The sequence below is a fragment of the Mustela nivalis genome (genome assembly GCF_964662115.1).
Source record: "Mustela nivalis genome assembly, chromosome: 5".
Taxonomy (NCBI): domain Eukaryota; kingdom Metazoa; phylum Chordata; class Mammalia; order Carnivora; family Mustelidae; genus Mustela; species Mustela nivalis.
Genome location: NC_139024.1, coordinates 100,515,151 through 100,532,206, shown reverse-complemented (window position 1 = coordinate 100,532,206; position 17,056 = coordinate 100,515,151). Strand labels below are relative to the sequence as shown.

General features: G+C 37.9%; 1 protein-coding gene across 2 annotated transcripts in view; it reads left to right on the top strand.

Moving 5' to 3' along the window:
- Positions 1-2,232: 2,232 nt before the first annotated feature.
- Positions 2,233-17,056, top strand: part of HMGCLL1 (3-hydroxy-3-methylglutaryl-CoA lyase like 1) — a 193,936-nt gene continuing 179,112 nt past the window's right edge. For both annotated transcript variants that reach the window (XR_014311942.1, XM_082731243.1), the window contains exon 1: positions 2,233-2,712. Coding sequence is in view for 1 of the 2 variants with exons in the window: in XM_082731243.1 (XP_082587369.1) it covers positions 2,605-2,712 (108 nt within the window). In the remaining variant the exon portion in view is untranslated. The remainder of the gene's footprint in view (positions 2,713-17,056) is intronic.

Here is a 17,056-nt window from a genome sequence, read left to right as displayed (position 1 = left end):
GAGAGACAATGGATGGGACCAAGATGTTAATTAACATCTCTTCTTGAGAGATTGGATTTTTGGTAGCAGTGAAGGTAGGAGTGAAGGGAGTCAAGAACAATTCAGGAAAGACAGATACATGTCAATGTTTTGAATGGGAAGTTATTTATATTCACTAGAGGAAACAGGAACTTAAACTGCTTTTAATTTGCAATGATTTTTTAGATCTTCTTACACGTGAAAGACTGAACAGCAATCAAACAGAAATAGCTTAGTTCTGATGTACAATGATCATGAAACACCACACACTTTGTGATTTTTAGGAAGTATTTCCTATACTGCTCTGAAGAGCTCAAGTTTCTTAACCTGCATATGGGGAGAAAGAGCTACATTGCCCACCACAGGGATTTTCTGTATCTACTTTCATTTCATCCAGAGCTTTCCTGATTTGCGCTAACAGGAGTACATATTGAAATTTCATTCTAATGATAAAAAGAAAGATGTACACTAATGTAACTGTAAAAGTTTATACATTTTCAGCATTCATAATTAACTTTAATATCAAACTGTACCTTCCAGCAAAAGCCCAACTATTTTCATGCTCTTTCATTTGTGAGAGTTAACATTCTTAAGATATTTGGTCCTTATTATTGCTAATGATTTTGGTAATTACAGGAATTATAGGTTACATTTTTGATATTACAGCATTTCCATATTAAAGGCATTCAGTCTATGTCAACAAATATTTTCATATTTTAAAGGCTTTTCTGAAAACAAAACAAAACAAAACAAAAAACAAAAATAAAAACCCCAAAACCCCACTATATTACTTTGGTGAACTATTTGGGATATGGCATTTTCTGAAGACCTTCCTATTTAGAAAACTATTCAGCAGTAAAGTTTACTTCTAGGTGTTCTTCATAGCAAGGGAACATATAATTTTGGCTAATCTCAGAAGTCATATTCTCCAAAAATTTAAAGTTCACTATTAACTGTCAGAACTATTTCAAGTTTTAAAGGATTGACTCCATTCTGAAAGTTACCTTGTTTACTGTTGCTCAAATTGGTCCTTTTAAATTCTTTCAGAAACAATGTTTCCTATTATAGTATTACAACAGGGACAGAAAAAAAAAAAAAAAAAAAGGTAATAGGCATTGGTGCAACCAGAATGCATTCATTAAGCTCTGCTAAAGACAGCTTAGAATAGATTTAGCTCTGTGAATATACTCCTATAAAATAGTAACTTTCAGGAAAATAATAATTGGATTTTTTTTTTAATACTTTAAGAGTTTTAAAGTCATCCAGTAATTGGGCGACTTCATTTTAGCAGCTCAGGGCATGTTCTCCAAGTTAACCCTCTTGGTCAAAGCTGTGAGGTGTAAGATTCCCTTCTCCTCTTTGCCTTTTCCAGTGCTGTTCCACTAAGGAACTACATGGATCTACATAAATACCTCTCTTATTCTTTGACTGCTTTATTTCTATTGCCTGCGGAAGGTGGAAGTCTCACCACTCTCCCAAGTAGTAATGATTGTTTCCTTATTCTGGGTATTAAATTCCCTGTAAGTGTGTTTATATTATGTTTTACAAGACAATCTTTGGTCCTTTCATCTGGTTGTGCAACATCAGCCAGCTTCGGATTTCTATTTGCTACAGCGACAGGTAGAACTGACTGGTATGCCTGGCCATGCACGCTTGGCTGCACAAGACTGTTCTTGACGAATGTCTGTTCAGTTGCAAGCTGCTGAAATCACTGGTTCAGAGTGGGTCCAGGTGATTTAAGTGTGCCCATGAAGGAGAGGTAGTAGGGAAATGGTCCTTTCCAGGACCAACCCCCTGCACACCAAAGATTACTGCTACTTTAATATCCTAAGGATTTATGTAGCATTTTTAGTCCCAATGAATTTAGCCTTTAGGGCTTTAACAATTTGGAGCCATGCATCTCTTAAGCAACTGGATTCCAGTTCAGTACTTAACTTGTAGTACGAGCTTAAGGACAATTTACTGACTTAACCAAGTTACCTGTGACATCTCCCCCAATGTAATACTGTTTATATTTTCTTCTTTATTAGGTTGTGTTATAAGCTTGCAAACAAGCTCAAAATATTTAAAAATAGAGCTTATTGTCATCAAGCATAAACTCAAGTGAGTTCAACGCTGGGCAAATCTACATTAAGCATGAAAGTCTGCTGCTGGAAAGGAGCAACTCACCAGCACAAAAACGCATGCGCCCTTCCTTTTATTTACACCCTTTCTCTTAAGAGCTGAATCAGGTGAGAAGTCGGAAAGTGGGGCGTGTGCAGAGAGCCCGGCACGCTCAGCGCAGTAAGGAAAATGCGCCACACCTGAACATCCTTGGGCTCAATTCCTTTTCTTCTCGGGTTACGAGTGCCGAGTGCCGCGGGCCTTCGCCGCAGGTGCCTCCGGCACTCTTAGCCCCGGGCGCGGCCGGGAGTGCTGCCCGCTCCCCACCCTCCCGGCGCCGACGCAGTGAGCGGAGGAGCGGGGCTCGTGCTGGCCGCCTGTGGCCCGGAGGGGCGTGTTCTGGGCTGGCGCAGCTCGCTCGGCATCCCTCTCCTCCCGGCTCCTGGCGCCCTCCTATCGCCGTCTGCAGTCCCAGGCCCTGCCATGGGGAATGTGCCATCTGCGGTGAAGCACTGCCTCAGCTACCAGCAGCTTCTCCGGGAGCATCTCTGGATCGGGGATTCAGTGGCTGGGGCGCTCGACCCTGCGCAGGTACCACCTCGCGGCCCAGGGTGTCCCCACCCTTTTGCACACAGCCGGCTCTTTCCCTGTTATGTCACCACCGCGCCCCAGGGCCCTCCCTGTTATGTCACCACCGCACCCCAGGGTCCTCCCTGCAGCAGTTCCGTCTTGTTTAGGCCTCACCTCTTAAAAGATTCCCTATCCTCTCTGTGTTGTGAACATGCAGACTCGCCTCTATAGCTCAGACCCAGCAAAATCTCTACCTGTGGCCTTTTGCAGGACGCCTAACGGAAACTGCTTCTTTGTTTTTCCCTTGGAGGGGCTGCATTAGAGAATACGCGTATCTGTAAGCATTCCTCCAGGGACAGTGCCTTTAATTTTCAGTTCCTTCCCTGTACTGTGTAACAAAGGGGACAATGTGTGGCAGAAAGAGGAATGAAGCCAGCATGTAAGGCTAGGAAAACATCATAGGATGAAATTATCTAGCCTATCATTAATTATCCTTAATGTTTTTATGCTTCAACACACACTTAAACAAGCTTGAAAAAACAGCACTTTCAAAGCCAAATTGATATCCCCGTGATTCCGGAATGCCCAGTTTAATAGGCAACTTAATTGTATCCACGTGTTTGCAGCTTACTGCACTCAAAAAAATGGGAGGTAAATGGAAAAAGAAATGCGCTTTTCCTTTTAAAGAGCTCAAAATGTAAAATTCCACCAAGTAGTAACAGTGACCATTGTTATGTGAATGTTAAAGCATGGGAAAAGGGAGGGGCAGTCAGTATAAGGGTTTCACTCTTTTTTTATTTTTTGCTGGATGCAAAAATGTTTGTCCCTGATTCATCTTGTAAATAATAATGGATTAATTATAATATTTCAGTGGGTAAACATAATTTGACTATGTGGCTTTGAATCAACTCTTCCAATACTAGGTACCCATTTTTCCTATAGTTTTACTTTCAGCGTATTCTCAGTTTAGTGTATCAGTATGTGAAATTGTGGTCTTCGTTCTACAAATAGTAATTCAGCATTTGTGGATTCTTTCAAAACCAATCAGAAGATACATTGCTCCTCATTACTTAAAAGATGGCCATGGTCATCTGGCCTGAAGCCTTTTGCTGAAAATGCATGAGAGGGGAAGTTATTCTGATCATATGATCCCCTGTCTATTGAATTTTTCTACATTCTAATTTGACTTTTTGCTTTTATAATAACTTTGCTTTTATAACTTTTTTTTTTTTAATATTCCTATTCAGTCTGTTATAGAATCAGGAATGCTCTTTTTATTCCCTAACTCTGAGACTTTACATGATGTTTGTTGCTGTGTTAATACTGTATTTCTCTCCCTCATGTTCTGATTTCGTGGGCCGTGGGAGCAGTGATGGAAGCTTGGCTGCTACCTGAGGATGTCTGCTTTGCCCTTTTAAGATGTAGAAGCAGGGTAATCCAAAGTGACTAGGAGTGTGAGAAATAGCTCTACCTTCATGAAATAGTGACTTCTTCCTCTGACTTCTTTGCCTGGGAACTCTTTACTCATTTTTCAAACACAGTTTAAATGTCACGTCCTTTAATCAACTCTTCACTCCACCCAGAGTTAATGCCCCATTTCTGTGCTTCTATGGCATTTTATGCATCATTCTTTTTCAGTCCTGCTCATTGAATTATAGTTTTTTATATGTTGTCTTATTTGACCTCCGCACCGTTGACATCTGACACTTAACTCATTGCAACTGATCTTCGTTGGCATCTGTTTAATAACACCTGTAAGTGCTTTAAGCCAGGCGAGTCTCTGGTTCCTTGGTCTGGCACAAGTCAGACTCTGTGACCTGTTGCTGTCCGGTAAATGACGAGTTCCTCATGACTTTGTATCCATACTCAGGGTTTCAGTTACTGTTTATATATTTGTGTCCTCCAGATTTATATTCCTATCTCCCTCTTAGGCTACAGTGCTGATGTGTAGCTGCTCACTGGACATCATCACTTGGATATTTCAAAAGCAGTTCAAACTCACCATTTCCAAAACTGGATTCACGTTCTCCTTCCTTCAACCCCAGACTTTCCCCAGTACTTGCTATTGTGAGAAACCATCACAGTCTGTTCAGTTCTATACACCACCAGGCAAGAGCTCTTCATTTTCATTTTTCCACATCCGAAGTATCCTTAAGTCCTGCAAATTTAGCTCTTCCAATTTCTCTGAAATCCATCTCTTTTTCCCAACTTTTGCTGCTACTACCAATTTTATTTTATTTTATTTTTATTATTTTTAAAGATTTTGTTTATTTATTTGCCAGAGAGAGAGAGAGTGCACGAGCACAGGCAGGCTGAGTGGCAGCAGAGGCAGAGGGAGAAGCAGGCTCCCCGCCGAGCAAGGAGCGCGATGTGGGACTCTATCCTAGGACGCTGGGATCATGACCTGAGCTGAAGGCAGCTGGTTAACCAACTGAGCCACCCAGGCGTCCCTACTACCAATTTTAAAATGGCATTCTCTCTCACGGTCTACTAGACAATTGCAGTCCTTCTGCAACCCCCTGTTCATGTAGCTGGTTGGGAGATGTTGTCTGTTTCGAATGGTATCCTGCTGATCCCTTGTTTTATAGCTTGGTGTGCCTTTCCATTGCTTTTAGGAATGAATACCAAAACTTTCAATGTGTCTCTAAAGCATTCTCTGTTATTTTCATTGCATCTCTTTGCATCATCTTAAGGTATTGTCTTGTTCTTGCCAGGTGGCCCTCTCTGAATTCCTAACAATTCTTCCTCTGGAGTCCTGGTCTTTCTGTTTTCCCCTCTGCTGGAAAGGTTCTTTTTAATGAATTAACTTATGTTCACCCTTCAGATGTCAACTCAAATGTTACCTTCTCATCAGTTCTTTCCCAGACTCTTAAAGCAAGCAGCTCTTGTTATCCTATATGGCTCAGTGGACAGTTCTTTATATAGAATATGAATTACATATTTATTTTTGTGATTATTTGATGTGTAGTTCCCTACCAGAGTCTAGGCATCATAAAAGTATGGGAAACATCCACCATTCACAGCAACTAACAGAATGTCCGGTTAGTTTTTCATGGCCAGTAAATGCTTACTGAATGAAAACATGATTGAATGTTGATCTCATGGCTTATGGGGACCATGAAATTCCTCGTAGCACTTGCCAAATCAATGATTGGTACCTTGTGGTACCCTGATAAATATTAGTTAATGCTAATGTGATGAGAATGAATACTTGATGTCAATACAGTTTGGTCTTCATGATAGAAGATGGATATTACTACTGTTTGTGTCTTACCTTTTCATCTCACGGGGGGCTAGTCAGGCTTTGATGGGGAGAAGAGTTGAAAATGGATTCTGGGTGGTGCTGATGAGACAGCATTGTGCTTAACAAGTCAATATAAAATCTGGCAGAGAGCATCATGAGCAGGATCTCTGGAATTTGAAACAATTTGGAAATCGTTGGGACAGATAGAATACTACATTTTGAAAGAATCCTGTGCTAGGCAATGCAAGATTGGAAACCTAGATCTTTTTCTGCTATCAGTTCATTCTGTGACTTTGTGCAGGAAATATCCTGGCTAGGTCTTAAAATTTCAGTTTATGCATGAGAGATAATAATATATCCCTGATAAATTATGAGGATGAAAAATACTGGAGTTGTGTATGTGTAAAAGTAGACACACATACATTTGAAGTCTAACAATTTATTATCCAATACAGAAGAGGTGAGTGAATAAAAGATTTATTGTACCACTACTCCACTAATTAAATTTTTGAGTCTCTAATTTTTTGCTAATGACCCCGATTTTTCAGAAGATTCCTTTCATAGAGCAGGTAGTTAAAATTGATTATCCTATCATTCAAGCTATCTCTTCAGGCCTGTTTTATTTTCTATGTTTGTCTCTTTTAAAATAGGGATGGAGAAGCTGCCTTAATTGGTGTATTTTAAGATTTTGAATAAATGTAAGGTACCTGGTAAAGTAATTCCTTTTTGATTTGCAGGTGCTGCTTAAGCAGTAACTAATTTTTTTCATATATTAATACCCTGTTGTGACAATAAAATTCTCCAGGGCCTAAATTCTAATACAAACAATATTTTAAATGCAGTAGATGTATAAAAGCAAAATTGTAGATTATGTGATATTAAACATATGGTTATTGTACATTATATCCTGAATGATTTTAAGTTACATTTGCTCTCAGCAAAAATTATGGTTCAAAGAAAGTATTTGGTGTTAAAATGTTTTGAGACTTTAACTTAAATATATTTCTGCATAAATTTAACTTGAGGATAATGTGACTATATGCTTTTTAATCTGTAGCTATGCATTTGTTAGTACATTTGCTAAAAACCTTAGGATGACTGGGGAAGAATTTTCAGAAAAGAACCAATGTACCATTCCATTGTTTGTTTTTTTAAATTTGTCTCAAATGTTCTTTTTTCCCTCTTTTCATTCTATTATGCTTTTTCCCCTTTTTTTCCTTTTATAGCTTCTTTTGAGTGATATGCTTTTATTCATTTTCCCCCTACCATAACTTGTTAATTATATGCTGTTTTTACTATACTCTTAGTTGCTATCTATAAGATGTCAATACATGACCTGGACTTCTTAAAATATTATGTAAATTGGTACCTTTGCAACTTATTAAACATGCATAATATAGTATTTTAGCTCCATTACTGACTTCTGCTTTTTATATTGTTGTATATGTTAATTTTATATTTATTATCTGTATGTATACAGTTGATAGACATTTTATATTAGAATATTCTTCTTTCCTTTGGTCTTCATTCCTTTCTTCATCTGCATCTTTCCATCTGAAATTATTTTCCTTCAGCTAGAAGTAGTATTTTTTTCTATAGTCTTTAGTAAAAATAGGATTTAAGTTTTGTTTGAAATTACATTTATTTTGATAATGATGTACATAAATGCAAGTTAATATTGGCCATAAATATATATGCCATATAAAGAATTAAAATGCATGACAGCAGCACAAAATGTAGATCGGTACAATGGAAGCCAGACAATGAAATGAACTATTAGTCTTATTTTTGCTTCTTTGATGATAGTCTTCTCACTGTCTTTGGGTTCCAACAGTATGACTGTGATGTGTCTAGATTTAATTTTATTTGCATTTGCCAGTGGTTTGTAGCATTTTTTGGATGTATGGGTCCATGCTTTATTGGCTTTCATAGATTTTAGAGAATTTTCAACCATTTCTCCTTAAGTATTACTTCTGTTTCCTTTTTAATCCATCCACTTGGGCTTATAATTTGAAAAATCTTTAAACTTTCCCTGTGCTCCATCTATTTCTTACATTCATTTTTGTATCTTTCATCCTTTTGCTCCACGTTCATTCTGAATATTTTCTTCTCACTTGTATTCCATTTCACTAATTCTCTCGAGTTGTAATTTGCTGCCAATCTAATTTATTGAGTTTAATTTTATATTTTTGAGTTAATGCATTTCTGTTATTTTTTAAACCACTTCTTTGTTCTTTGCCACAATTTTCCATCTTGCCATGAATTCTTGAGTATTTATCAGGGTTATTTTAAGTTCCATGTCTGATAACTCCAATATTCAGATCTCTAGTGGGTCTGATTTATTTATCTTTTCTCCTCAAATACTTACTGACTTTGGGGTGTGTGTTAGATACCTGAAATAAAAATTACAGACCTAATTTGAGACACCTCAAATTATCCTTCCCCAGAAAGGGTTCTTTTTTCCCCCTTATTTTCCTACTTCCCCTTGTTTGTCCTCCCCACCCCAACCCCACCTCTGGCAACAATCTGTTCTCTATCTGAGTTTGCTTTTTTTAGATTCCACATATAAATGATACCTCACTGTATTTGTCTCTCTCTGCCTGACTTATTTCATTAAGCATAATGCCCTTAATGTCTACCCATCTTGTCACAAATGAAAGGAATTTTTTTAAAGCTAAAAAATATGTATGTGTGTCTATCTATACTACATCTTACTTTTCATTCGTCTGTTGATGGACACTAAAGTTGGCTATTATAAATGATGGTGCAGTGAACATGGGGGTGCAGGTACCTTTTCAATATAATGATTTCCTTTCTTCTGGATACTTAGAAGTGGAATTACTGGATCATATGGAAGTTCTAGTTTTAATTTTTGGAAGACCCTCAATACTGTGTTCCAAGGGGCTGCACCAATTTACATTCCTACCGATAGTACAGGAGGCATCGCCCCCCAACCCTCCAACATCCTTTGCAGCACTTGCTTGAATTTTTTAAAGTAGCCATTCTAACAGTTCTGAGATGTGGAAAGGATTATTTTTAGCTTTTAGCAAATAGTAAATATAAGGATAGATTATCTTAAGCCAATCAGATGCTGAGCTGATTTGAGTTTGGACCTACTTTATTTGTGAGGCTTTGTCTTTCTCTCTTCACCCTTTTATTTTGTTGCTGTTCAGTGGTTCTAACTAAAAAGCCTAGGATGTTTACCTGGGTGTCTCCCGGTTGGGACCCAACATCAAAGTATTTTCTCCTCTGCCTTTAAGGCTTCTAAAAGCTCTGATGATCTTTTCAACTGCTGATATCAAATTGGCAAATGTTTCAAGATGAAGTCATGGTCAATGTTGGTCTTCAAATTGGCAAATGTTTCAAGATGAAGTCATGGTCAATGTTGGTCTTACCACTTTGTCTTTCTTCTGCATGGTATATTGGCCACTTTAAGTACTCACTGCCTTGGCAATTTTCTAAGGCTATCTAACAAGTGTTTTCATTAACATTTGTCTAGATTTTCTGGTTGTTCTTAGTTAGAAACTCCCTCTGTACAAGCTAGTTGAAATGCTAACAATATAAGAAGGAAAATATAAAAAAAAAACAGACAATTATGCAATGTGATTGAAGTTGTAAAAATATATTAATTTACCATATTATAAAAATTTTGCAGTAGTTGTATTCCAGGTAATATACAAACTGTTTAGAGTAACTATTTACCTTCCCAGCCTTATAAGATATAACCATGTAACATTGTGTAAGCTTAAGATGTACAGCTTTGACACACTTAGATACTGCAGGATGATTACCTCCTTAGCATTAGCTAACACCAGAGACCCATCACAGAATTACGATTTCTTTTTTATGTTAAGAATATATAATATCTATGTCCCTAGCAACTTTCAGGTATATAATGCAGTATTATTAACAATCACTATGCTATACATTAGATTTCCAGCACTTGCAGCCAAAAGTTTGTATAGGGTAATAATTTAAAGCTCAAGATTGGATGCTTTATGAGAAAGTAATACTTCATAGAAAAACAGGCTATTCCGATGGTTTTCACTATAAAGAAAAATTATAAAAGAGAAAGAAGATATTTTAAAAATAAGAAACATTGTGCTCAACTTCAATATCGGGCCTTTGAGAAGCAATGTGCTATTTACTTCTTCACTGTGACATAGTTCAGTAAAATTTACTGAGTGAATCAATGAATGATTAAATGTGTAGTCCCTTCATGACATTTTGTGTCTATTGATAAAAGTTTATTTCATATCTTTTCTTTTTCTTTTATGGACATAGAGTTGGTGGTAAACAAATTTTATTTTCATAATCTTTTGCATTGCCTTATTTCATTACTGGTTGATTCTTTCTCTTTGTTGATTCCTAATCCTTGGGAGACATCTATATATTTTATCAGTTGATTTATAAAGTACTTTGTAGATTTGCTGATCCTCTCTTCTATATGTGTATGTTTGTATCTTTGTGCATATGTATGACATGCTAACAACTGTTTTTATTTTTTGAAGAGAAAATCCTGTATTTGTTTTCTAAATTTACATTGTAATGTTTTTATCTGAATGTATAGCTCCTGTAATTTTAGTTGTCTTAAAAAAAAAAAAGTACCTTAGGACAGTTCACATCTATTTTTCTGTCATTTTGTTTTAAATTGTGTCTCTAATAAGCTAAGCTGCTTATCTGATTTGTCTCTATTCTTAATTAGGTGAATTTACCTTTAATTATGTGTGATTACATGTGACTCTTGATATGTTTATCCTATTTTCTGCTGTATCTATCAGCCTCACTCACCACATTATATTTCTTATCTTTGAGGCTTTTTATACTTTTTTTGGTGTCCTTATTTTAGATTTAAGTTAATACGCTTGTTTAGAACAAAAGATGTATTTCACAGAGTGAACTCATTCATCTTGAGGAAAAAGTCTGTTTCATTATTATTACACCATGAGTCCTCAGCTAGCATGTTACCAGGTGTATTGCTGTTCTCAAGACTCTTTGTTAACCTAAGGTATGTCACAGGTGGAAGTAGGTAGAAGTAGGTGCTTAATGACTTGTAGTACTGATGTAGATTATGATTTTATTCACGGGCAACAAAGTTAGAAAGTTGAAAATATTCGTGGTCAGAATCTTAGTAAGTGAGCAGTCACAAGCAATAATAAGTCCTATGTATGACTATGTGAATTAATGGCTCAACTAAAGTAAAATCCAGTAAATTTCAGTGGAAATCTAATATTGGATAGAAGGTTCACCAGGACATTGAGTAAACTACCAAATAATGCCAAAACTGGGAGGTAAGAAAACTGGCAAACTAAGTTCTAATGGCTTCGGGATATAAAGGATACAAGTCCTCAAAAAGAGCTAAAGGACCATATGGCCAAATCACTTGGATCTCAAAGGAAGAGAAGTTTTTGTACAAATAAAGGGCTACAGTTTTCAGGAAGTAATAGCTGCAGATGCCATCCATACTTCTGGTCACTAAGCAAGTCCTAGAAAGATAAGCAGTCTCTATATGAGAGGGTTACCGGGCAGATGCTTTCTGTAGGGGTGATCAGGTCTTCATTTAAGGTCAGAAGATGATGGGAATAGTCCAGTAGAGGTTGTGAATGTGGTGCAGCTTGTACGACAGAGCTGAGTTTCCAGATGGAAAAGGAAAGAACTTGAGTCTTCACATAATGAGAAAGGCAGAGAACTACTTGGGGTTCTATAGAGGAAATAGATGGTTGGAAGTAATAGAGGGGAAGTGACTAAAGACTATACAGGATTGCAAAATAAGGTGGGTTACCCTGTGTTTGATTCCCAGTGGTCTTGGGTTGGATGTGGTTCTCTTTGGGTTCTCCACATCAGCCAAGTCCTGGCTTTCTTGCCTTTCAAGAGAGTCCTCCTCTTTTGAGCATGGAGACTCCAAATCTTGGAGTCCCCTTTAATTTGAAGTGACTCATACGTACTTTTGAAAAAAGAAAAAGAAAAAAAAAAAAAGAAAGCTTTCTGTCAAGTTTGTTCACATGGTGATTCCCAACTCATGAATGCTGAGACCAAGAGCAGAAAGCCTGATGTTTGTGGCGTGGTCTCTGTACCGCTGGGAAGAATGCTCCCGTGCATACTTCATCACATGCATACTGCATCTAAGATGCAGCCTTCTTACTCCTTTTTCATATTTTAGTTTTTAATCAATTAAGATGCATTGTTTTGTATGAGTTTTCTATTCAGAGTACTTCTATAGTTCTAGAGCTACCACTGTGGAGGTTATCAATAGGTGCTAGGTCCTGCCTAACTGCTTTATGTACAATACTTCATTTCATACTCCCAACAACCCATTTTATAAACTGAATAATTGGGGTACAGAAACGTAAAATAATTTGTGCATGGTCCAGCGCTAATGAATAACAGAGCTCAGAAGGAAATCCGGCAGCTCTAGTTTCAGAGTTCCCAATGTTCACTACTAGATCGATGTTTTCTTGGCTTTTCCGGGTGATAAGAATCACTTGAGGTGTTTACTAAATGTACCAGAAATTCCGATTCAGTAGCTCTGAGATAGAGCCCAACTATCACTTTGTTCCTTTTTTGTTTTGTCTTAATTTTGAAAATCCTGTGCTGGGTGAGACAGCCACCCCTCTCTCCCTGTATCTGCTTTCAGAGGGTCTGCTGTCCTATCATGTTTTCCCTAATCTATCTTTCCAGTGCTCCTGGCCACTCTCCAGGAAAGACTCCAATGAGTTTCAACTTCCCTTCTGTCCTCTTTGAGGTTGAGACTAGAGTTCTGCCTGGAATAGAATTGCATTGGATACAAAAGGAAAAACAACTTGGTTTCCAATAAATTTCCTGTTCCTTTCAATCTCCAATACTTTCTGTCCTTGGATTTCTGTTGGCTCCTGTATTTCTTGCTTTCTCTTATTCCAGCTGGCTTTCACTTCCTTCCCTCCCCCCACTCGGTGTTCTTGTTTTTTTCATTAGCTGCAAACTCCTCCAAGTCTTCTGGCTTTCTTTATGCTTATTCACTCTGTGCTGTAACTTTCCCTGACCCTTTCTTCTCTCCTTGTCTCTCCCTTTCCAAGTTTAGCTTTTATTTTTGTTTCTTTTTTATTTTTCCTCCTCACCTAAGGGGCTAGACTGTGCAGAACCATGACTTTATGGGTCACTCTCATGGAACAGATCATGGTAAAAGAGCTAAAGCAGAATCGTGTATTTGGGAAATATTGTTTTAACAGAAATTCTGATTTGAACGTGATTGTCCAACCTGCTTGTAGCCCTACTAATAAAAGCAACATACAGAATCCCTGTTTCCTCCTGCCAGTCCCTCTATTATTAATCTAAGTGGGAGATGCAAATTGGCTGTGGCACAGGTGAGCAGAATTTAACCTCTGGAAATACTTTGGTCAAGACTACAGGTAGAAGATTACTACATAGAAAGGCCTTAAGCAGGACTTGCGGTCTTCATTTGTATGCTTCTCTGCCTCTGGCGTCCACATTATCTTTGTGTCAGTGGATGCTTGATTTTGTTATCCTTGATGGATAGCTCCATGGTGAGGCTTTAATGAGACCATTAGGACATTTCTGAATGTTGGTATATATTCAGCCCTACAGACCCTAATCATAATTACTCAGCAGGCAGGAGTTGTCTTTAAATTACCAGAAATTTTCCATCTTCCCCTTTGGATGATCTTCCTTTTCTGAGTGATCAGAATTCATTCCGAAGCGAACACTGAGGTGCTGTTGCATTTCTTCAACATATGACCAATTTGGCGTCAATTTTTATGTTCTTTTCTTCAGAAAGTAATACTGGTGGGGAGATCTTGTTTCCAAAACATGCATTCTGAAATCAGACTTTATATAAAGAGAATTTTATGTGAAGATAATTTAGAACATGGTTCAAGTTTTTAGATGTTTATGCTTTTAGCATAACATGTTTTATGCCTCATTTATATGAAAGTCTAGTAATAGTGTAATGGAAAGCCAAGAAGTGGGAAGGCTCGCTGAAAAATATAAAATGTAACCAAAACTGCTTTCTACATCAGTGATTAAGGAATCAGAGCTGTGCATTACAAACATGATTTTGATAAGAGGAGCTGATGTTTCCTTCCATGGTTTAGAGAGAGGAAGGGCTGAGCTTTGGCTCTCTGATGTTGGCAAGGTGCTAAGGACCCTACTGGGCAAGAAGGGGAGATAGAAACACTAGAAATTGTGTCCCAACAGCACTACTCCCAAAAGCTCATTTCTTCATCCTGCTTTTAGTCTGAATCCTGCTTTTCCCCGCATTCCTTGATTGCAATTCAGTTACAAATATAAGCCTGTAAATATGTTCTAATGCAAGAGGGTCAGTGAGGATGATAACAGGCTTTGTGTTGGAGGTATATGGGAGGTCAAATGGGATTTGGACAGATAGGAGGCATTCCTGGTCAGAGTATGATGATTGAAGATTTTTGAGCAGGATTAATACAGTAAAATTCATTTAATTAGGAATATTTCTGTGTCTGCGTATATACATATCAACCTACATTTGTATCTTCTATCTGGTCCATTGTCTCTTACAGGGAAAAAGAATTTAAAGGCCTCAATCTTAACAATTGCCTTACTAATTGTCTTCATGTTTGATTTGAAAATGGTTGTTTAGTTTTGCAAGTGGTGAATCTTATGCCTGTTTGGCTTATGTCCCTCACCTCCCCTAACCCCAATTCCTGGCTAGGGCTTAGTGGGCCCATCTTCCACTGGGAAGTAGAGTTCCCCACCAAGTATGTTTGAATGGATGGAAGTATCTCCATATTAAATATACAGTATTTTTAGTGCTAGACTGAGAGCTTCTTAACAGAAGAAACTGTATTTTATTTATCTCTCTCTTATCCAGGAGCCCTAAAGATTCAGATCTTTTTTTTTTTTTTAAGATTTTATTTATTTATTTGACAGAGATCACAAGTAGGCAAAGAGGCAGGCAGAGAGCCCGATGCAGGGCACGATTCCAGGACCCTGAGATGATGACCTGAGCCGAAGGCAGAGGCTTTAACACACTGAGCCACCCAGGCACCCCAAGACACAGATCTTTTAAAAATGTTTCCAGAACGAAATTGTTTCTGCGTGTTAAACATATTAACACCCACAGGACAAACTTCAGGTGCTTTCAGCCATATTAACAGACTTTATGATTGACACAAGTAATATCAAAAATAGTACTTTTGTAAGCTAGAGTTAGTAGTTTTAGCTGTGCTGTATTATTTTTCACATTGGAGGATAACGTAGATTTTCAATCCACGTGCTAATTTTGTTTTGCTTTGTTTTTTCTTTCCTGGCTAAGAAGGTAGAATCTAGCTATTCATTCACTTTCCATATCTTTGTTTTTACAGAGTTAATTCACACGGTGTATAATATGCATCTTCTAGGGACTCTGTTTTATGGGAGGGGAGGGTAGGAACACTGAGGGGTATAATGATACCCTCAGGGTGAAGCAGCTTCTCTATTGCAGTGTCTAAGCCACAGTCTCTGGTTTTGGATTCAGTGTTTGGCCTGAATATCCCACTGATAGTAAGCGCATCAAATGTCACCTTACGCTCGTTAACTTTCCAAGTCACGCTTCCTTGGATTTGTGAAGTAGGGAAATGCAGATGTCAGGAAACTTTGACTACATAAAAATGCCTTTAATACAAGTTTCACTCTATGAAATCAGCATTTCATAAAGCCTTCTTGGTGAACTTTATTAACAAGCAACGGGGTCTAGGAAGCTTGGCAAACAAGGAGGCAGGAAACCCCAACGAGAACATGTCTGTCAGACGTCTTTCCTTCTGGGGCTTCCTTCCAAATGTTTTTGGAGCTTGAAGGAAGTGGAGTGGCTTTCTGCCACCACTTTCATACATCTGTAACCCACTGAGTGTTCGGAGTCTGGCATTCACTTTTTAAATTCTTTCCTCAATCTGTATTTATTTCACTGTGAAATCGAAGCTGATCACATAGGTTAATGTTGAAGTCCAAATACAAATCTTATTTTACTTAGACACAATTTCTACTTTCTGAGAATTGTGATTTAAGGACTGAGAATTCTCAGATTTTTTAAAATGCTACGGCACTGTTACAAATCTTGCATTTTATAGAACGCTGTGGACCTGGTCAAACCTAAAAAGCTGAGGGCAATTTGGAGTTCTGTTTGCCTAGGTTTTAGGGCTGTGTTTAAAAGACATTTGCAAGACCTGTGGAGAAACAGATGTAGTTATTCAGAGTTTCACTCATGAATGTCTGCTATCACTTAGTCCCCATTCCCTTATGACATGATTTTAATATTGAATATAATTCTGCTAAATGTATGCTCTAGAAAATATTGAAAGAAAAACTTGAGCTCAAGGAGATGGAACATACGCCTCTGTAAGTACTCCTCTCTAGAGAGCTAGATCTCTTAAATATCTATTTGCTCTTAAAAGAATGCATACAGATATTGACCTTTTGGTGAGAAAGGAAGAGTGATAACTTGTTAAATAGAATGTCAATCATTTGTCTCAACCAAAAATTATTATTCAGGGGCAGTGGTGTCATTTTAGCATACCTGCTCTAGATTTCCAACTGACTTACCAAATGGGACAAATGAAAGAATACAGGAGATATAAAATGCTATATAAACTGTTGATAGAGTATTATTAACAAGAGTTTGGGAAATCACACAGCATCAGTATATTCTTTTTAAGATTTTATTATTTAGTGGACGGGGAGCTCGAGAGAGCAAGAGCGAGTGCACAAGCAGGGTGGGTGGGAGAGGGAGAAGCAGTCCCTCATGTGGGGCTGGATCCCAGGGCCCTGAGATCATGACCTCAGCCTAATGCAGATGTGTAAGAGACGGAGCCACCAAGCGCCCCTCACACAGCATCAGTACTAGCAACCACTCTTTATCAGATAGGAAACTTATCCCAATGACTTTGCTAAGGGCTGAACTCTTAGATTTGCGTAAAGCAGATCCTGTTACCTCACTTTTAATAAGAGGAAAGGGAGGCTCAGAAAGTTAATAAAAAACTCCTCAGGCCACATAACTAGTAGAGGCACTGGCCTTGAACCTATAACCGTTTCCAAAGCCAATACTTCTTATGCTACATCCTCTTAGTCTGTTGAGCAGTAAGGTCTTCAATTGTAAGAAAATTGCTTTGTACTCATTTA